The sequence below is a fragment of the Ambystoma mexicanum genome, chromosome 5q (assembly GCF_040938575.1).
Source record: "Ambystoma mexicanum isolate Mex_15411 chromosome 5q, UKY_AmexF1_1, whole genome shotgun sequence".
Classification (NCBI taxonomy): domain Eukaryota; kingdom Metazoa; phylum Chordata; class Amphibia; order Caudata; family Ambystomatidae; genus Ambystoma; species Ambystoma mexicanum.
In genome coordinates, this window is record NC_090933.1 from 1286046328 (window position 1) to 1286068600 (window position 22273).

Consider the following 22273-nt stretch of genomic DNA (forward strand, 5'->3'; position numbering starts at 1 on the left):
TGACTATAATCACATTCCTCATTTCCTTGTCTGAGGGGAAATAATGTATGCTACGGTGGTGAAGGAATGACTATAATCACCTTCATTATTTCCTTGTCTGAGGGGCAATAATGTCTGCTACGGTGGTGAAGGAATGACTATAATCACCTTCATCATTTCCTTGTCTGAGGGACAATAATGTCTGCTACGGTGGTGAAGGAATGACTATAATCACCTTCATCATTTCCTTGTCTGAGGGGCAATAATGTCTGCTATGGTGGTGAAGGAATGACTATAATCACCTTCATCATTTCCATGTTTTAGGGTCAATAATATATGCCAGGGTAGGGCAGGGAAGACTATAATCATCTTGAGGGTCAATAATGTCTGTTATGGTAGTATTACTTCTTGGCCTTTTGGCTGAGATCAAGTGTATCTGTTCTTATCAGTTTAATAATGTCTGCTTCGGTGGTGAAGAAATTACTATAATAACCTTCATCATTTCCTCCGTCTGAGGGTCAATCGTGTCTGCTATGCTGGTGAAGGAATGACTATAATCACCTTCATAATTTCCTTGTCCGAGGGTCAATAATGTCTGCTACAGTAGTGAAGGGAAGACTATAATCACCTTGAGGGTCAATAATGCCTGCTATGGTGGTAAAGGGATGACTAAAATCACCTGAAGGGTCAATAATACCTGCTATGGTGGTAAAGAGATGACTAAAATCACCTGAAGGGTCAATAGTGCCTGCTATGGTGGGGAAGGATTGACTATAATCACCTTCATCATTTCCTTGTCTGAGAGTCAATAATGTCTGCAACAGTGGTGAAGGGATGACTATAATCACATTCATCACGTCCTTGTCTGAGGGTCAATAATGCCTGCTATGGTGGTGAAAGGATGACTATAATCACCTTGAGAGTCAATAATGTCTGCTATGGTGGTGAAGGAATGTCTATAATCACCTTCATCATTTCCTTGTCTGAGAGTCAATAATGTCTGCAACAGTGGTGAAGGGATGACTATAATCACATTCATCATGTCCTTGTCTGAGGGTCAATAATGCCTGCTATGGTGGTGAAGGGATGACTATAATCACCTTGAGAGTCAATAATGTCTGCTATGGTGGTGAAGGAATGACTATAATCACCTTCATCATTTCCTTGTCTGAGAGTCAATAATGTCTGCAACAGTGGTGAAGGGATGACTATAATCACATTCATCATGTCCTTGTCTGAGGGTCAATAATGCCTGCTATGGTGGTGAAGGGATGACTATAATCACCTTGAGAGTCAATAATGTCTGCTATGGTGGTGAAGGAATGACTATAATCACCTTCATCATTTCCTTGTCTGAGAGTCAATAATGTCTGCAACAGTGGTGAAGGGATGACTATAATCACATTCATCATGTCCTTGTCTGAGAGTCAATAATGTCTGCAACAGTGGTGAAGGGATGACTATAATGACCTTGAGGGTCAATAAGGTCTGCTACGGGGTGAATGACTATAATCACATTCCTCATTTCCTTGTCTGAGGGACAATAATGTCTGCATCGGTGGTGAACGGATGACTATAATCACCTTCATCATCTCCTTGTCTGAGAGTCAATAATGTCTGCAACAGTGGTGAAGGGATGACTATAATCACCTTGAGGGTCAATAATTCCTTGTACGGTGGTGAAGCAATGACTATAATCACATTCCTCATTTCCTAGTCTGAGGTCAATAATGTCTGCTACGGTGGTGAAGGAATGACTATAATCACCTTCATCATTTCCTTGTCTGAGAGTCAATAATGTCCGCTATGGTGTTGAAGGGAAGACAATAATCACCTTCATCATCTCCTTGTCTGAGGGACAATAATGTCTGCATAGGTGGTGAAGGGATAACAATAATCACCTTCATTATTTCCTTGTCTCAGGTTCAGTATTGTCTGCTATGGAGGCAAAGTGATGACTATAACCACATGGGGGTGTGGGGGAGAGGGAGGGATGCCTCCACTCCACCTTGATACCTACATGTGCATAAGAGGGATGTTTTTAAAGAGCCTCTTAAAGATGGAGACTCTTACTGGCTGCAAAGGGAAACGAGAAACAAACTAGGGCACAATTGGTCTAATCAAATGCATCCTACTAATAGTGGGCACATAAACCTATGAAAGACATAAGGGTTAAGGCTCACCCTGAATCTTGAAGTCCTTGAATTCTTTCTCTTCATTTATTTTTTTGGAGTCTTTGGTGAAAAACCGGCATTTGAACACGGCTCCCTCGTCCTCACCTATCGTTGGCGTGACGATGACAGCACTGTTGATAGTTACATAGCCTCTGCTTTCTCTAACTTTGAAGGTCGCAGTTTTGTGCCCTTCTTCAGCCAATAGTGGCTCTGTATCCTGGCAGTCAGTCATGGGATTGGGGTTGATCGTGGTCTCCAGGCCGTTGTTCAATTTTGTCCACTTTATCTCGATGCCTTTGGGGCAGTGAAACCCAACGCACACTAATTGCACAGGTTCTCCCAATGTCCAGACTCTGGGCCCTCTGATCTCGGACATCGTTAGTTTCTCCTTCTCCTCTGCAAGACAAAAATAGTAAGTACATAAGCATATATGTCCAAACTAGTGTACAGTCCTGTGTATACGGGCCAAAGTGCAGGTTTTCATTATCACAGTAGGACCACTATACATCCCAAGGCTGCAGCTCCCTCTAGCAGTGACAACAGGTAAAGCAATGCAAATTAGACCACTGTATATCCTTAGGTATCAGCTCCCTCTAGCGAAGCATGCTGTGCGTTCGGGCAGCCTCTACTGTGCAAGACGGCTTTGGACAAACATACATCTGGCCATTTATTATATAGTATGATTGTATACACTTTGTGAGGCCAGTATTCCCTACATGACATCCATTTCTCAGCAACTACTAATTTAGCAAATCAAATATCAATTTGCCTTTAAAAATTTAAATTCAGATCGTATTTGCTAGCTTTTTAAGCCTCATCAATTAAAGCATCCAAGCGTTTTATTGTGGCGTTAAGCCCTTATTCAAAGGGCTGGAACGGTGGGTAACAGCCGGCAGCCCAAGTTACCCACTTGGAATAGGGGCTTAAGGCCATTAGCACCCCAGGCTCCAAAGCACCAAGGGGTGCTAAAAAAATAATTTTCCTTCGTTCAACAGGACCCGCGTGGCGTCCCATTGTATGAAGGAAAAGGCTTTACAAACATGGCCACCATTGAAATGGAAGGCGGGGCTGCATACGGAGCCCCTTTTCCCTTTCTATGGCAGCCTGTGGGAGGCAAGGCGAAGGAGCGTAGGCGGCAGTTGATTTTACCGTAAACAAATGGTCGCAATGACCAATAGTTCTTAAAATGCTACCACCAAAGGTTCGAACACCAAAAGTTCGAACCTTTGGTGGTAGCATTGTAAAAAAAAAAAAACAGGGGCTGCGGGGGTGTCTTCCGCATCGCCCCGCTCACTATACTTTATGGTATAGTGAGCGGGGGCTTCGGGGGACACCCCCGCAGCCTTCCGTTCAAAAAATAAACAAACAAATAAACAAACGGGGGCTGCGGGGGTGTCCTCCGCATCGCCCCGCTCACTATACTTTATGGTATAGCGAGCCGGGGCTGCGGGGGACACCACCGCAGCCTTCCGTTTAAAAACAAAAAAAAAAAGAAAAGGACCCTGTGGCGCCAATTCCCGATCACAGAAATGAAAGGGAACTGGCGCTGCAGGAACTCAGCGTGAAAATGAAGGTTAGTGGGGTTTGTTAATGTTAGGGTTGTGGGAGGGGGTGTGCTGAGGGTGTGGGTGGGGGGGTGTGTTGTGTGAGTATGTATGTGTGTTCGCATGAGAAAGGTGCAAACTTTTGGTAGTTCGCACCTTTCTCATGCAAACGTTTTGCCCGCGGTAGTTTCAGCCGCGGGCAAATCACTTAGATTCAAGTAGGAGTGTGGGGGGATGAAGAAAAAAAGTGACGGAGGGTGGGGGGGAAGATGGCGGCAGGCGGAGTCGGCCAACAGACGTCATTGAACACAGGCTTTCATCTGCGGTTCAAGCCTGCGTTCCTTGCCACCTGATTGGCTGGCACCCCTCGCCAGGGTGCTAATGAGTTTTACAGACTTGTTCTTTTTCATTTTGTCAGCTTGGCCAGGCATCTAATAGAATCGGATACCATAGGCTCCTTTGTCTGGGAGTGTGCCTGTGATCGCTCCATGTACCTAGATGTTCCAGTCCGAGCCGGCTCTCCTACTAACAAGAAATGTACATATGCTTTACCGAACAAACGATTAATTGTCACCCACACCAGATAACTTTCATCATAATAAACATCACAGAGGCTCAAGCGAAATATCAAGTATAGAATCTTTAAGATATGCTGAGTCAGGCAGGTCTTGCACCCAAGATGGCATCTGCTGTGTATTAATGTATGATTAATAAATGGAACAAGTGTCAACCCTACATACTACATAAGTCAGTGGCACAGGCATTTGATAGGCTCTACAATGGAAAACTCATCTAGAAAGACACTGCAACAGTGCTTGATGTTGGTAGATTTTTCAGGGCCATTTGAAATATGACACAAAGAAGGAAGCAGCCTCGGAGGTCCCCCACCTTGGGATTCTGCTCCCACTGCTCCCTGCATTGAGGCTGACCATCTGCCTCCTTTGAACTCACACAAGTGAGGATATCGCTCTAACAAGGCAGCTGATTTTGACCCACTTGCTGTGTGCTTTGCGCAGACTAGGCCAGCAGCAAGAACCACTCTTGCCACTGCAGCAGCTATGGCTGCCGTCCCGGCTAATCAGATGAACTCCTACTAGTCTCAAGCCCAGGGAGTGAGCCGGTAGGCGAAGCCGGCTCAACCCGAAGTACCACATCAAAGGGCCCTTCCTATCTGCGCCTGTAGGAGGAGCAGAAACCGCCTCTTTTTAGCTGAGTCACGCGCTACGATCAGCGTTTGATTCTGCCTGCTCTGCCTATCCAAGCTCCCGTTAAGCCTATGTGTCTGGTAACTGTTGTTAAAATGTACTGTTCCCTTCTGATTTCCATACCACCCCCTATGTGCTTCCTCCCATCCCTCTATATACCCAACCCATCCGACTTCACCTCCTGAAATGCATAGCGCCACCCAAAATATGCCACAGCCCCACGCACCCTACCTGCTCATCCTCTATCTTCATTTCCTCCTCCATGTACGCCCACTCACAGTGAGGGATAACGCACCACCACCACTTCAAGATGACTACCTCAAGCCACTACCGAGAGCTGAGATACCCACCCCTGCGTGTCACTGCATCCGGGTATTGCCACACCATCATGCACCCCCCCCCCCTTGAACATGCACATGCATTTGTGGCACGGCAGACAGTCTGCTCGCCTCCTCGGTCCGCCAACACCTATGTGCTGGCAAACTTGCACACACCCCCATCTAGGAAGCCCCTTGCCATGCCACATGCGCTGATCCGCCTGCAAGTGACCTTGACCTACTCACTGCGGCCACCTGTGGAGTCCCATGGGCTGTCTTGTATGCACTTGACCCCCTCACCCACGACTGGACTAATCTCACCCACACCTCTCAGACCCCATCCACCTCCCACCACTTCTTGCACTGGCTTGCTCAGAATCAACCATTTACGAGCCAGCACCATCCTGACACACATTCACCATGCCTCTCGTTCTTCACCCCATGTTCACACCTGGCCCGCCCCCATTGCAATATTCTTGCCACTAAACACATCCTTGACCAAACCACCACATCTCGGGCCACCATCAACACCTCCCCAAATGCAGACCTCAGGCAAAACACCAATAAGCACTAAGTCCAATGAGCAGCCTGCACATAGTATCACACCCCCCAAGCGTAAGGATTACTTCACACAACCATTAGTGCCTACCACCCTAGGCCACACCACCACTTGTCATGTACTCCCGAAACCTGCCACCTCTCTACCCCCTCGTGAGTAATCTAGCAGCTATCGCTTATCTTGCTCTGGGCCTAAACAAACTCCCTCTGATGAGTCCATCACTGGCATTCCCAATAGTACTGGGATACATCAGGGAGTCTTGCTCAGCTCCCAGTCACATGCACTACCTGACCTGGCAGTCCCAAGTTGCACTGTCCTCCAGGAGTCACATCTCCTACGGCACACCTCACTCCCACAAATCACCAACAAAAGAAACATTTGCCTTGGGGATCGGATAGCAACCTCCCTTAGACCCAGAACAAAGCTTACTGCAACCTGCAACACCCACAAGCCAACAAAGCCCATCACCCAACAGAAGGACACCACTAAGATGCCATCTAGCCAGCAGACTGGGCGTGCACCCACCCTACGTCTGAATTGCACCCTACTCAACATGCGGTCCATCCCTGTGCATGCTCTTGATATCAACAACCTTATCACTATCCTCAACCTTGACATCTTAGCAACCTCAGAAACATGGCTGCATGCCGCATCCGGCCCTACCCTCTCTATTGGCCTTCCCCCTGGATGCACCATCTACCGTACTGATGGACCAAACACCAGAGGCGGAGGAGTTGCACTCATAGCAAAGGACCATTAGAGAATTGAACATCACCCCGCCGATAACTGCAACATACTGTCTGTTAAACTGACCCTCACTGATTCGGACACCATTACTCTGCATACCATCTACTGCCCCCCAGGTTCAGCCATGTCCTTTGAAGAGAACCTCCTACACACCTTGGGTGCCAACATTAAACCCACCTCTAAATCGACCTCCTGGGAGACCTCAATTTAGGCTATAATGACCATGATGATCCAGCTGCCACATTGCTCTTCAACTCGCTTAGCACTCTTGGCTTCCAACAATGTATTAGCACGCCCACACACAACGAAGGCAGCATCCTAGACTGGATTGCGGATCTCAATTGTCAGGTGGCTATCCATTCTAACAGCCCTTGCCTTTTGTCTGACCTGTCATGATGCCTACCCCCAGGCATCCGGATCGAGTCCATCAGCCCTGGGAGCAGGCCTCCAGATACTTATTAAAACCCCAACAGCCCAGGCTGGGGGCTGTTTGGATTCAGTCCTGGCGCCTTAGGCGCCAGGCTCATCATCGAAATCAGTCCTGGCGCCATAGGCACCAGGCTCATAGACTTTACTTACCTTATGCAGAACATGCTGCAAATGAGTCCAAGCCAACATGAGGCCTGGATGGGACTATTTTATTACAGGGACTAATTTTCACTCGGGTGTGGTTCTGGGGAACTTCTTACCTGGGACTACTTTGCAGGCTATTTAAACCACGCCCGAACAGCAGCCCATGCTTCGTGTTATTCTGCATCCAGCAGCGTAACGCTCACCGTGTCTACAAGTCAGCATTCAGTCTTCTGCCACGCCCGCCTCAAATCCAGAGCTCCTAGACAAAAGGAAAAGAAAGGAGTAGAGGTTAGATCACGGACATTATTTGATTCCTTACCTGATTCCAGACCCAACACAGCTCTGAGCCTGGAAAGGACATTATTTCAGCACGCGTCGCTTCGCCAGCAGCAACGCCACATCATACTCACCAGTCCACCGCATCTTTCGACTGAGCGCTGCCTCCATCATTTTCTTCGTCGAAACCCAGCTGGGGGGAAATCAAAAGGAATAACAAGGTGAGCGGAGAAAACCGACAAAGACAATCTCTTGCCACCATAGGCTTACCTGCTTTACCACCGGAGGTATTATCCTTTAATTCACCGCATCTTCCTATGCCGCACCTATAAAGGGAGAGAAAACAGCAAGTTAAACTCATGCAACTTTTACCGGACAGTGTTTGGTAATACAGACTCTTACCTGAACGCCATCAGCTGCCTCTAGGCAATAGTCTTTTGGACGCAGCTGCAACCTAATGAGGGAATGGAACAAGAGTGAACATCGGACATATTGAACTCTTTGAACTTTATAGACACTGGAGTCAATATTCCTCCGGAGCTCCTCCAGTACCTTCAAACCAGTGAAGTAACTGGTATCTACGCGCCCCTGCATGCCATGCAGGATGGAGAGCTCATCATTTAAAAACATAAGGTGAGGTTACCAAGAGGGGATATCGGAGGTGATTAGTGGGGAGAACGAGAACAGTTGGGGGGCCATCACTAAAGTCCACGGGTGGCTAAATCCCTTTCTCCACTTGTAGGAGAATACTTCTACGAGTCCAGCAGACAAAATTAGGTGGGCCAGTCCAGACAGTCATCTCTGCACTACGCATCACGTTGGTGGAGACCGCAGCTGTCCGGGTCCGATCGACGCCCCTGTGGGAACCAGGTGAGCGTAACATGACCACATCATAGTGCAGTTCTCCATTGCACCAACTGGACACGCTTCACCTATCGCAATCCCGTTGCCCCCCCACTCTTGCCCACAGCTCTAAAAACCTCACAAAGGAATGTCTCGCTCCCTTGCTCAGCTCACTCTTACCCAAACTACCCTCCGACAACGACCCCAACACACTTGCAGACTTGTACGCAAAAACCCTAACTGCCGCCATTGCCACCATAATCCCGCTCAAGCCACGCAAACTCAAATCATCCACACAGAGAAACTCGTGGTTCACCCCAGAACACCAAACACTCTGCTCAAACAAATGGCTAGCTGAAGCTAACTCGAATAAATTACCCTCAGAAGCCACAAGGCTACTGTTCACACTAGCTGCCAAACACTAGAAAAAAGCCGTCCTCTCTGCTAAATCCTCCACCTACAATGCCCGCATTGCCAATGCCAAATCCAACACCCATGAGATATTCATTATTCTCAGGGAAGTAGAAACCCCTACCATCCCCCGATCCCTATAGCCAAAGACGATTTGTGGTGTACCAATATTCAAAACACCATGCTCGTCAAAATCTACAACCTGCACAGAAATATTGACACCAAACAATCCCTGATTAACCCCTTGCAAGCATCTCTGACAGCCTCATCCTCCCCTACTACCAGCCCCCAAAATCCCCACATGTTCTACTTTTCCAACATGTCGGAAGATGAAGTCAAAACCATTTTAAAAGGACTTAAACCATCTCGATGCAAAGGAGATACCCGCCCTGCGAGTCTTATTAAAGACTGCTCTGACATCCTAGCACCCATCATTGCCTCCTTCTTTAACGCCTACTTTTCTACTGGCACAGTCCCCACCAACCTCAAGGAAGCCTGGAAACCATCTCAGTAAAAAACGTTTTTACGAGAACCCACTTTCCCTACCAACTACTGTCCCATCACAACTGTCCCTTTCGTGCTAAAAATTCTTGATAGAGCAGCCTACTTGCAAATCCAGTGATTCCATGAAGCCAATCATTTCTTGGCTATGCATCAGTCGGGTTTCCGCCCAGGCCACGGGACAGAGTCAGCACTACTCGACCTAAAGATCCAAATTGATGATATCAGGGATGAAGGCAAAGACTGCCCTGCTGCTTCTCCTTGACCTATAAGCAGCGTTCAACCTAGTGGACCCAAAATCCTAGGCCAGCACCTATCCTCCTCAGCCAACTTCTCTCCTGAGGCCTTATCCTGGATCACCTCCTTCTTAGGGGACAGATCCCTCAGAGTATTTGTGGAGAATGCCAATGCCACACCAGCACCTATAACCTGCTGTGTGCCCCAAGGATCCTGCATGTCCCCAACTTTGCATAACATATTCACAATACCACTATTTGTCCTCCTGGACTCTATCGGTATATCCTATACAAACTATGCTGGCGACACACAACTCCTACTGCAACTAGCATGATGACTCCACCACTCTGTCTACATGACCATCCATGCCTGGATGGCCATTCGCTGTCTATGCCTGAACGACGAGAAGACAGAGATACTTCTGGTATGACCCCCATCAGTGACCAAGAAGCTGGATCCCAAATAACCCTCCTTCAACATTGACAGTATCCCAATTCCAGTCTGACCTTTTGTGAAAACGCTTGGTGTATATCTTGACGGCACACTATATCTCTCAAGGCATGTTAGCGCCATTGTCTCCTCTGCTGCATACACGGCTAAGCTAATAAACACATCCAGAGCCTTCATCTCCCCGGACAGCTGCCTTACCATAGTTCGAGCCACTGTAGGATCCAGACTTGACTATTGCAATGCCCTTTTTGCAGGCACCACTGATATCAATATTCTGAAAATTAAGGTTATCCAGAATAACGCACTCAGAGCAGGACTGAATATCCCTAAAGCTGAAAATATCACGGCAGCAAGGAAAAAATCCAGCCAGGTCCCTATTCGTGAACAAATTCTCTTCAAAACACTTTCATCACTCACAGATTTTTGTCCAAGGATGCCCCGCCATACGTTTCTCAAGAAAGCACAAAAGCATCATGCTCCAGACCCAAGAGAGCAGCGTACGCCCACTGCATCACAATGCTCAAATTTAAATGGGCCAGAGAGCTGAGTGTCATCTGCATAACACTGCAAGTTCGAGGAGAAGGTAGAGATCAGGTGGGCTGATAGGGCCTGGTAGACATTGAATAGCCAGGGTAAGAGGATAGAGCCAAGGGGAACACCACATGATGAGAGAAAGGACGCATGTTGGACTTGTGAGGGTCGGTCCAGGTGGAAGGAGGTCAACCACTCCAGGGCCTGATCCGTGATGCCCAGGTTCTCACAAAGTCGATTGATCAGGATGGCGTGATTAACCATGTCAAAAGCTGAGGAAAGGTCAAGGAGGATGAGGACAGAAGGAGGGCTGGAGTCAAGATTAGAGAGCAGATCTTCATGGGTGTTCAGGAGAGCAATTTTGGTGCCTCTGGCAACTCTGAAGCCAGACTAATGGTCATGGAGACAACCAACAGATTCAGTGTAGAGAGTAAGCTGGGAGATGGTCAGCTTTTCCAGGAGTTTGAGGGTGCACAGGAGAGTGTTTGGGGGCGGGGGAGAGATACAGTGGCGAAGGAGTGGTTGCAGAAATCAGCCATGGCTGGAGCGACAGTGTCAATGTGGTCCTTGATCGTTCTGGAGGAGTAGGGGAGCACCTGTTTGGATGACACTTTCATAGATCGAACTTCTCTAGAAACATTGTCAGGCCCTGTCAGAGAGAAAGAGGAGAAAGGAGGAGGAGAGGGGGAGGCAACCAGAGGGGTCCAAGAGAGGGAGAGGAATAGGAGAGCAAGGACAGGATGTCCTGAGTTTTAGTGGTGAAGTGAGAAGTCAGAGCCGTACAGAGGGGCTGGTAGGGAACAGGAGAGGTGGAGACTGCAAAAGGATTGGCCAGCTCTTTGCAGATTTTAAAGAGTTTGGCCGTGTTGCTAGTGGCCGCAGAGACGCAGGCTAGGATGTGGACTCTTTTCTTGGACAGGACAGATAGTCTGTATTGCCTATTGCCTTTGGAGCAGGCAGCAGGCCAGTTTGTCAGAGAATGTGCGCAAGGCCACCGTGCACTTGCGTTTCTAGGCAATGAGGTCAGAGTCATAACAAGTGTAGCACTCAGAGGTAGGCTTCTGATGGATTCTCATGACAGGGGAAAGGATGTCCAGAGTGTTGGAGATGCAGGTTAGAGAGGGCTGTGTCAGAGTGTGAGTTAGCCACAGGAGTAGGAGGAGCAGAGAAAGTAGAGGCAAAGGCATCCACTGACACACGCTTCATGGGTCAAATGAAAGAGAAGGTAGGTGACAGTGCGGTGCGGGCTTTGCCTAAGGGACAGACAGTTTCACGTGAGAGGAAAGCAGAAAGTGGTCGGTCCAAGAGAGAGTAGTGGTGAGAGGGTTAGAGAGGGGGATGTCCGAGGAGATGAGAACATCCAAGGTGTGACCGGCAGAATGTGTCGGTCCTGAGGGTAGTATGGAGAGAGAGAGAGTGTCTCAGAGGTTGGGGAAGAGCGCAGAGGAGGGATTAGGAGCATCCAGGTGGATGTTGAGGTGTCCGAGGAGGAGAAGTTGAGAGGTAGAGGCAAGGAGAGAAGAGGAGAGGTCAGCCCATTCTGAGAGGAAGAGGGTGACCTGGCCAGGTGGCCTGTAGATGGTGGCAACAGTCAGAGAGAGGCCATGAGAGAGAGAGAGCCTGCAGACCAGGCATTCAAAGGAGGAGTAAGCCTGTGTAGGAATGACAGAAGCAGGGACCCACTCCGGAAACATCAGTGCAACTCCACCTCTGGGTCAGTTGGTTCTGGGCTCGGAGAGGATCTTGTAGCCATCAAGGAGGAGAGTTTAAAAAACTTGTGACAGAGCTGGCCGTGAACCATGTCTCGGTGAGAGCAAGGACATCCAGGTCAAATTCTTCGAGGATGTGGCAGAGGTCAGAGGAGTATTTGACAGCAGAGCAAGAGTTTGGAGTAGTGCCGTGGAGCAGGATACCACATTTGAAAGACTTCCGTGTGGAGTACAGGCTTGAGGTACACTCAGCAGAGGTCGTAGAGGGGCCCAAGAGTGAACAGAGGTGATAGGAGGAGGTGGCATAGTAGCCAGAGAGGAGGAGGAAGGTGCCAGAGGGGTGGCGGAAGAAGGAGATGGCAGAGGAGTCTGAGAGGTGCTAGGAGGAGTAGCGGGAGAAGGAAAGAAGTTGATAAGATGCGGGAGATGCCTATCTGAGGAGGAGGATATTGGGCTGAGGGTCTGGACCAAGAAGGTGCCATTCAGATTAACATTTGTATTTGTATTTGTATTTATTTGTTATTTATATAGCGCCTTAAACCAAGGCACTGTACATGACCAATTTTACAGTACAATTAAAATTGAGCAAATGGTTACAATTAAACAATATAGTTTACATTGAAGCTACCAATACAATTAATGCAGAAGTAAGAAGGTCTTTAAGGCAGAATGGAAGGTGGGGTAAGATTGAATAGACCGGAGAGAGAGGAAGAGCATTCCAGTTAAGAGGAGACAGAAGAGAAAAAGAACAGAAACAAGAGGAAGCACAAGGGGAACGAGGAACAGTTAAAAGAAAGTGGGTTTGGGAACAAAGCGTGTGAGAGGAGACATAGAAGGAAACAAGAGAGGCAAGATGAATAGGAGCAAGTCCATAAAGAGATTTTAATCCGATAGAGAAAATTGAATTTCAGTTGAGAGTGAAAAGGTAGCCAGCGGAGAGAGGTCAAGAGGAAGGGGAAACGGAATCACAAATAGGTAAGAAACTCAAAAGACGAATAGAGGAATTAGATTTAAGGGGAGCTAGACGGGAGCCGGGAAGACCAAAAAGAAGAACAGAGCAGTAAAATAATCGAGAGAAAATTAAAGAAGAAATGAGGAGCTTCATGGCACTGAAGGTAAGGAGAGGTCTAACTTTCCAGATGTTAAAAAGGTGAAAGCGGCAGGAATGAGCTGTAATTGATATATGATGAGCAAAGGAAAGATTAGTATCGAGATGAAGCCCAAGGTTGTGGGCTGCCAGTGAAAAGGGCAGAAGCAAAGGGAAAAAAGAACAAATGGAGGGGAAACACGAGGAGGGATAGTATTGGCAGGGAAAAAGAGAACTTCCGTTTTGGATCGATTAAGAACGAGAAAATGATACGACATCCAAGTTCTTATCGCGGAAAGACTGGCTGAAAGATTTGAATGAATGTTAGACGTGAAAGAAGAGAAGGATAGAAAAAGTTGGGTGTCATCAGCATAAAATGATGAGACAGCCTAAAAGAAGAAATAATCTTAGCTAAAAGAGAAGTATACAAAGAGAAGAGACATGGACCAAGGACAGACCCTTGTGGGACACCATGAAGGAGAGGAAAGGAATCGGAATTAACACCAGCCCAGGATACTGAGTAAATACGATTAGCAAGATAGGATTGAAACCATGAAATTACAGAGCAAGAAAAACCTAAGGAAGAAAGAGAAAGGAGGAGTAATGAGTGATCCACTGTGTCATAAACAGCGTATAGGTCCAAAAGAATAAGAATAGAAGAGTGTTTTACATAGCGGGCAGAAAGGAGAGAGTCGCAAACAGATAAGATCAGTTTCAGTAGAGTGAAGAGCTCGGAAACCAGACTAAAAGCGAGGTAGAATAGAATTAAGAGTGACAAAGGAAGAAACCTGAGAGTAGATAAGATGTTCCAGTAATTTAGAAAGATAGGGCAGGATAGTAATAGGACGGAAATTCGAAGGAATGGCAGGATCCAAAGAAGGTTTTTTCAGAACCGGAAGAATAATGGCATGCTTAAATAGAAGAAGAAAAGTAGAAGTAGTGATAGAAATGCTAAGAAGACTAGTAATGTAAGAATTAAGAGAAGGATAGATTCTAGAAATGAGAGCAGATGGAACAGGCAGGGACGTCATTTAGGGGTCGCCCGAGGTCGCAACTGCGACCTCTGAGGTCTCCCTTGCGACCTCTAAAAAAAAACGAAATACATTTTAAAAAAAAAAATTGTAATGCAAGCTCCTGGGCTGTGGCCAGCACCATGTGGCTCTTTACTTCTGGAGTGCTGGCTTTCTTGTTCAGGCCCCTTAAAAAAAGAATAAAAATGAGAACAGGAGTGCCACACGTCTAACACTTTCAGCACTGACCCTAAATAAGAAAGAATAGGAATACCAAATAATGTGTCTTTCTGGAATTCTATACAATAATTGCTACACTCATTAAAGGTTTATTTCAGGCACACTTGAGGGGGTGAGTCACTCATTTAGTCTGAACTTAAACGCCTCAACTCAGCCTTTCATCCTTCTGAGGTCGATAAATGAGTACCAACACAGGTTGGGCGAGATTGGGTGTATATTTTTTCTATATAAAGCGCTTAAGCGTAAGTGCTATATAATAACACATCATTATCATTTGGCCATGGACGTCTGCTTGCATTCACAGTAATTTGGTAATATGGGCCTACACACACTGATCTTAATGATACATATGGTGATCCTTTCTTGTATGAAATGTACATCACATTATGGTGATATCGTAAGCATATTTTTCGTAGTGTACAATGCTATGTGATGCCACTTCCTGTTTTGTCAACGGGTGAAAGGTTGTGTTCCATCGCTTCCCGTGATAACACTTCGGGGTGGGGTCAAATGATATCACTTCCGGTGATGTCATCAGGGGGTCAAGGGTTCGTGTGATGTCACTTCCTCTACCCCTGGCATTTTGGTGAAATGACGTCCCTGGGAACAGGGTCTTGAGGAGACGCAGTGGGACATTAATGATGGTCTTGGAGGAGTGGAAGGAGGCCAAGAGGACCTCCCACCGAGTGCCACCATTAATGAGCGAGTTAGAGATAGGAGAGAGAGCCGAGACCATAAAATCAGATTGCTGTTTAGAGCTTGACTTTTACCTTGAAATAGTCATGAAGGTCAGCATAACATCTTTGCCATAAAACAGTTTACTGAGAAATAAATATGTTTTCAGTGCTTTTCTAAAAGTAAACAAATCTGCAGAAGTTCTCATATTTACAAGCAACGTCGTCCACAGACAGTAAAAGGTATATCTGTGTGCCCAGGTACCAGGCTGTCTTTCTATCCCTCTGCTGCGACTTACTTGCTCTAATGGACTTTCAGATGTTAGGAGGGCCACCCTTTGCTACTAACCCCTACTATATGATCGTGCAGACCTCCCTTGGCCCTTCACCAGGCCCCCATTGTGTTCCATTTGGTCCTTTAGTCTTTCCTGCCCAGGGCCATCTTAAGCACTTTGGGGGCCCGGAGCACGGACACCTCTGGGGGCCCCCTCCAACAGACCAAAGAAATTAAGGGATATAGAATATCTAGTGCGCCGCACCCCGTGTCACGATAACAACCCATAGATTGATATGCTGCCTCGCAGAGATCAAAGTAAGCATGCTAAACTCCCTTTCAGATACCTTACCCTCTTCATTCTTGTTGTAATCAGACTGATAAACCTGGAGCATTTCAAGAGCAACGTTACCATTCTACAACGAGGGTACTTGTGTTCAAGAACAGGTACAGCAAACATTTCATCAATAGCAGCCACGTGGAAGGTATACTGGGCATAGTATAACTGCAGAACACAGATTTTCTGACAAAAATACACATAATCCAGAATAGTCAAACGACTCAGATTAGCTGCCTGGGAGACAGCAGAAGTGCTCAAGCATGGATACATGCGACCAATGGGAAGCAAAAATAAAACTACACATACCATAGCATAGAGAGTGTATGACGATTTGAAGATACCAGGAAGGGGTCTGTATCCAGACAGACTGAGATTAGAAGTGAGACGTGGTTTTGAAGCAGTGTTGCCATTTGAGAGCAAAGAAACAGGTGGCTGTGACATGTAATATATCAATGCTCACTATCATTATAGAGGAAGCAACACTGTATATAGCCAGTGAAACCATGAGTGATTATTTTTTAAAGATCACACCCTGAGAACAAAATCAATCTGAAGGGCCGACAATTTTGAAAGGTTTTGGGACTTGCAATTTTGACAGGTGAGGAAATACAAGATTAAATGAGATACCCAGGATCACACATTGATTAAGAGGTGAAGCTGGGATTCATACCCACTCTGCAATTTCTGATATTTACCAATTTCTTTTCTAGTTTTTACCCTTTACTAAAATAATCCCATTTTACAGAACCGACTTGGAAAATATGAAAATCACATAACCGAATATAAACATTTAAAAAAAAGCTATAGAGCATATTATGCAAAATGGGAATGATTTTTGCTTCATTGTCTCCATCATCAAGGAAAGTATATAAATACCAGCATACTAATGGATGTGATCTTACAAGATTTCAGATAGGTTTCTCTTTTGTATTTTAAACCTTTAAATACACCTGAAACACAGGCTTGCACAGTGGTGTTTAAAAACGTGCTGAAAAACCTTTGAATTGTACAAAACAGCAAACCGTTTTGTTGTCACATAAGTAGACCTTAATATATGCTTGTAAGAAGCCTGCAATATCTGGTCTGAATTCTTCTGTCTAGAACGCCTTCCACTCAAATGGCCTACATGATGGGAAAGATCAGGTAATTGGCCAAACAATGACACCAGTATGTGTGAATCAAACCTTTTCATAGAAGGCTGTATGGTACTGCAGTGATATAAGATTTGTCCAGGATCACTGTATCATCTGCTGGCAAAGCCAGGATCCAAGCATGAACGCTTTGGTTCCACAGTCTGGAATTTGGATACAAAAACACCACTAACACTTTATTATCATCATTGGAGGTGCCTGTCCAGGTTTTACAACTCCCCATCTAAACAAACAAATTTCTAGACCTTCACCATACTGACGCTATGTTAGTTTCTATAGCAACCACTATTTGGTGTAGGTACATTGGTGATGATAACACCTGGAGTGCTATAAAACAAAGTACATATATATGCAGGCTTAACAACTTCATATTTTTGAAATGCTGAGTCGGCCTTGCTGGCATTTGGTATTATAATCTTGTATATGAACGCATATCTCTGCAATGAGTGCTTAACACACTGAGCTATCCTCTGAACCATCGGGGCACTCAAATGTATCAATATGTATTTCAACTTTGGCTATTGCATATGATCAAAATAATCCCCAAAGAAAGGTGAGAAGGCTACAAGTGTTGTGCCACGCAAACTATGTATACCACAGTGAACATAGCATTACAAGATGAAAAGATCAGAACAAAATGTACTTGTCAACAACAGATAGAAAATAGGTTTAGCCTTCGCAGCACACCATAGAAAATCCTGATGTGTAATACTTAATTTTGTTGACTATGGGAAACTGACTATTTTTTTAATAATTCTCCTTCTTGGGGCCCCCTCCAAGGTGGAGGCCCGGGGCAAGTGCCCCTTTTACTTCCCCCATAAAGACGTCTCTGTTCCTGCCGGGTCTGGGCCTACTGCGGATCCAGACTATACCCTCTTGTATATCTACTACCACCGTCCTGATTACATCTCAGGACTCGCTTAGTCCAGCTTCACTTTTAATGCAGGCACACTCTCTAAACAAATTATGATTTAATATCGGATGTTTGATGTAACATAGCTCAGAGACTCGACTTTCAGCCATAACCTCTGAGTCTGCTATTCTTAGTCTAGACTGTGGCCAGTCCATGGGAGGTGGTGTGGCTGTTTTTTCTTGCACCTTCCTTTCTTTTGTCGCTAGTCCCTTACCTATACTTCCAAATATTGAAGCGCTGACCCTTACACCTAAGGTGGCAAAGGTAACTTCTATTTCATGTGTTTGTCTATTTTGTCCCCCACCCAAAAACAGGATCCCGCATTTCCCTGCACTATTGCTGGTGCACTCTTCTTTTACACTCACTTGATCTGACCTAGAACCCCCTTGTGATTTTACCAACTGACAGACTGTCCCCACAGGCCCATGGTGGAAGCTACAGCAGACCCCATGGCCCTTTTCAATCTTACCTGGTATCCTGTTCATTCATTCATCAACAGTAATTACTTCGTGGTAATTACAAAGTAATTACTTTGAAATTACTTTGACAAATATGGTATTTAAGGGTTAAGGGGTCAAAAAGGGGGTGGGTAGGGTTTTCGGAAGGGGTAGTAATTAAGGGGGATCGGTGGGAATGGGGTGGTGGGGCCTGAAAAAATATTAGAAAAATAATTCTAAGTCAAATTTCAAAGTAATTATTTCATAGTAAATTACCACGAAGTAATTACTGTCAATGAAATGCCATGGAACCCTCTTGCCCAGTTGGTGCCTGGCAGCACTCATTCGGCCGGCCACATTCTTGACCTGATTCAAACCTCCTCAATCCTTTCTCTGGGCTGGATCAATCATTTCTTATTCCCATTTTACAATAGTCCCCCCTGCAAATGCTTCTTCTACTTCTCTGCTTGCTCTCACTTCTGCTTGTAAACAAACTCAACCCTCTTTCCTTTGAAGGCCTTCTCATTTCTCAATCCCTCTTTGTACCACCCTTCGTGTCCCTGCTAGTACAGTGGGGTTTAACAGCTGGATTTACTCTACTCTTGATTCTCTTATGCCACCTAAAATGGTTCTTCCTAAGCATAAGCCTTACCATCCTAAATGGTTTCTGTAATACTTTGCTGCCATTGAATCCGCCAGGGAACACGCAGAATGACGACTCTGGCGCTGGTCGTATGATCTTTTAGCTACAGCTGCTTACCTTTCCCTGCTCTCATCAGGCAGAAAAGCTATTCATGAGGTCCAATATATATTGTATTCCTCTCATGTTGAGCTGGCAGGCAACATGCAGAAGGAGATACTTACCATTCTGGAGGAACTTTCCTTCCTGTCGCAGCCTCATTCCGTTATTCCATCTCTTGACATATGCAAGGCAAACTCTCTTGTTTTCTTGAGGGTAAGGCGGTAGCTCTCCGGATAGCTGGACGGCATATTGGCTGCTCCTCTGAATTAGTGTCTTTACCCTTGTGTTCTCCTTCTGCCGTTTCTTACTCCACTGTAGTGCACTCTTAGTTCTCACGGGGACCCTGACTCTCTTCTGTGTACATTTTCTAAAATCAAATCTGCCTCCCTTGTCCAGATCTTTGGATCTTTGCCCAGTAAAAAATGTTTACCTCTGCCCAGCCTTCTCTTGTGAGAGTTTCTGCTTTGGCTCCTGTCCGTTACCCCTGTTCCAGCCCTAGGGACGGGGGTTTAAGGCCATTAGCACCCCGGATTACCAAAGCGGATAAAAGTGGGTGCTCAAAAAAGCTATTATTTTCAGTCATTGAACGGGACGCCTTTCAATGACTGAAAATACTGTGCTAAAATGGCTACCATGGAAAGGGAAGGCAGGGCACTGTAGGGAGCCCCACATCCCTTTCCATAGCAGCCGGAGAAACTGCTGCACTGGCCAAGACTGCAACACACAGGTAAGTGGGTATGGGGAGGGGGGTTGGAAATAGGCAACAAAAAAGAAAGGGGACAGAGGGTGGGAGGAAGATGGCGGCTGGGGTAACCAGCCGTCAGGCGGCTTCGAACATGTGCTAAAATTGTAGGTTTCAGCCCGTGTTTCTAGACACCTTGAACTGGATAGTCCAGCCCCTTTGATGAGTTGCAATTACCCTGGAGATGGATGGGGATGCAGACTTTATTCATACATCAATATTAGAGACGACTCAGGTAGTTGGCAAAAGGAAGGCGGTTTTAATGTCAATTATCTAAAACAGGGAGCATAACGAACATCAACGAATTGCTCGATCCTCTTACTCAAACATTCGTAGTAAAAACTGAGATCTTATAAGCAATACTCATCATCAATGACACTAACCTACTTGTGTACGAACATCATCCTACGTGGCAAACTACAAAATCTTACGGGCATGGGTGATTGGCTCTGAGTGAACATCTACGTATACGATCCATATTAGTCTAAAAAAAGTGTGAATATGTGATTGGTTACTTAACATCAGGTGGGGCAACTAAGCCCTTGCCTAAAAATGATCACTATGAACGTCACTAAATACACGACTTCCCATTTGGTCTACATAACTATAGGAACACCTAATTACACGGTCGTCTACAATTGGTCGGCACTCTAAACTCCGTCAGTACTTTTCCACTTATGTCTAGCAGCCTGCATGCTGGCCATCTAGGTGCTGGTGAGTTTGCCTTCACCATTGCTTCCCACCAATTAGCATATCAATCCATCATCACCTCAGTGGTCTACTGTCAATTAGGCTTTGAAGCTTGTCCTTCTGAGTGGTCGTAGCTCTGAGAAATTTAGGGAGTGAAAAGCACGGTCTGCCCTTGTGCATAGGTGTGACCATCTCGTTCGTCCAACTTCATGTTTCCATGTGACTGGAGACCATGAAATCAAGCCTTTTTGTGCATTTAATACTATTTTTTTTAATAAACCCTCTGATGTCTTCCTTGTTATGTTCATGCCTTCTGAACAGGAGTTTTATTCTTTCACACGATTTGTATCCAATGTCAATTCACTCCAGTTTGATAAGACCTTGGCTTCTTGGCTCGTCCAGCCTCGTCTGCTGAGATTCACTTTGTAATTCAATTTGCTTTTTAACTGCGACACACGAGAAATGAGGCCTTCTTGCTACTGTCCAGTACTGCTATAATACGTAGTGGAAACATCCAACATTCACTTGTCCCTATGCATATATATATATATATATATATATATATATATATATATATATATTTACTTTTCTTTTGCATCTGTACATGTGCCTTATAGAATATCTGCATTTTCTGGGCTCTGCATCTCTTCTATGTATGTCATCTCAGCTCTGTGTGACGTATACTGGCAATGGTTAGTGACGTTACCATTCGTCCTTGCCATTTATTGGCTCTGCTTCTTCAGGGATTTCATTCAAATGGTCATCATATTTTCTTGTATGTAGGTATGCTTTTCTCAATGGGTACCTTGCCTCCCAGATTCTCTTAGGTATTGGTACTTTCACTGGTACTGCACAGAGTCCATGCTCTGCTCTTTGTCTGTTCAACTGCTACGTGTATGTCTCATACTCTGGTTTCCAACAGACAGGTAATATGGGCGGGACGAATGACGTGGGGGTAATTAGCTCCTTCTCTACATTCCCCTTCTGGGCGATTCATCGACCACTCTCTCATCATCCTTCACATCCAGGCATTTAGGTCTGAAGAAAAGCTTCTTTGGGACCCATATATTTATCACTCCCTTCAAGTATCCTGCTGATTTAACATGCTCATCTTTGTTCCATGTCATGAGACTACATTGTCCACTTGGACTGCAGTAAATCTTTGGATACAGGAACTTCGTCCCCTCAGGTGCATGGATACTGGCCTTCACAAAGTCTGATTTCTTCATCTGTCAAGTCTCTGGCTTTCCATCCTGATTCGACATCAATCATGATCTTCATCCCTATGGCTTTCTTTGCTGTCTTCTTACATTATTATCTTGATCACACAAAATCCAAGCAACACCAACACGATCAGGGCTCCAAGAAACTTGAACATATCTGCCATCCATTGTTTAACCCAAGAGAAGAGTGATCCAAACCAGCTGTCATCAGAAATGTCTTCTACTTGGTCTATCATTTGACCATGGAGCATGTCTATGGCCTCTGTCAAGGTACCATTCTCATCATCATGAGAAGGTATAAATGTGCAACATGATTCTCTGATTTTTGCACAAACACCTCCATCCATTGCTGTAATCATATCCAGGACGTATCTGTTCTGAAGAGTCATCAGTCTTATGGCTCTCGTCTCTTCTCTGATAGCATTGAATCCCTTTATAGTTGTGTTAATTGTCTGCAGCAATTCCCATCTGGTGATTTGAAGTCATTTTGTATTTGCTCCAACTTGGATTCTCGGCATGAAGATCAACGTGAACACTGACGAGGTCTGGCTGAACAGCCTGTGTTCATAAGGAATAGAGTCAAAAGCTTCTGTTGACTTAGCTGAAAAATTGTTCTCCGTCTTTATCCTTTTCATGAGCTCCACAGATCTCTTCTTCCTCAAGTGAGCACCTGCTTTTGGAAAACTGTTGAGGT

At 45.6% G+C, this 22273-nt stretch overlaps 1 protein-coding gene and 1 pseudogene across 1 annotated transcript in view; one reads left to right on the forward strand and one right to left on the reverse strand.

Moving 5' to 3' along the window:
• The first annotated feature begins 379 nt into the window (after positions 1 to 379).
• On the forward strand, positions 380 to 483 carry LOC138499008 (U2 spliceosomal RNA; annotated as a pseudogene).
• A 1668-nt stretch (positions 484 to 2151) lies between these two features.
• Positions 2152 to 22273, reverse strand: part of LOC138498393 (tapasin-related protein-like) — a 280667-nt gene continuing 260545 nt past the window's right edge. The window contains exon 5 of the mRNA XM_069622165.1: positions 2152 to 2549. Coding sequence (XP_069478266.1) covers positions 2152 to 2549 — 398 coding nt within the window. The remainder of the gene's footprint in view (positions 2550 to 22273) is intronic.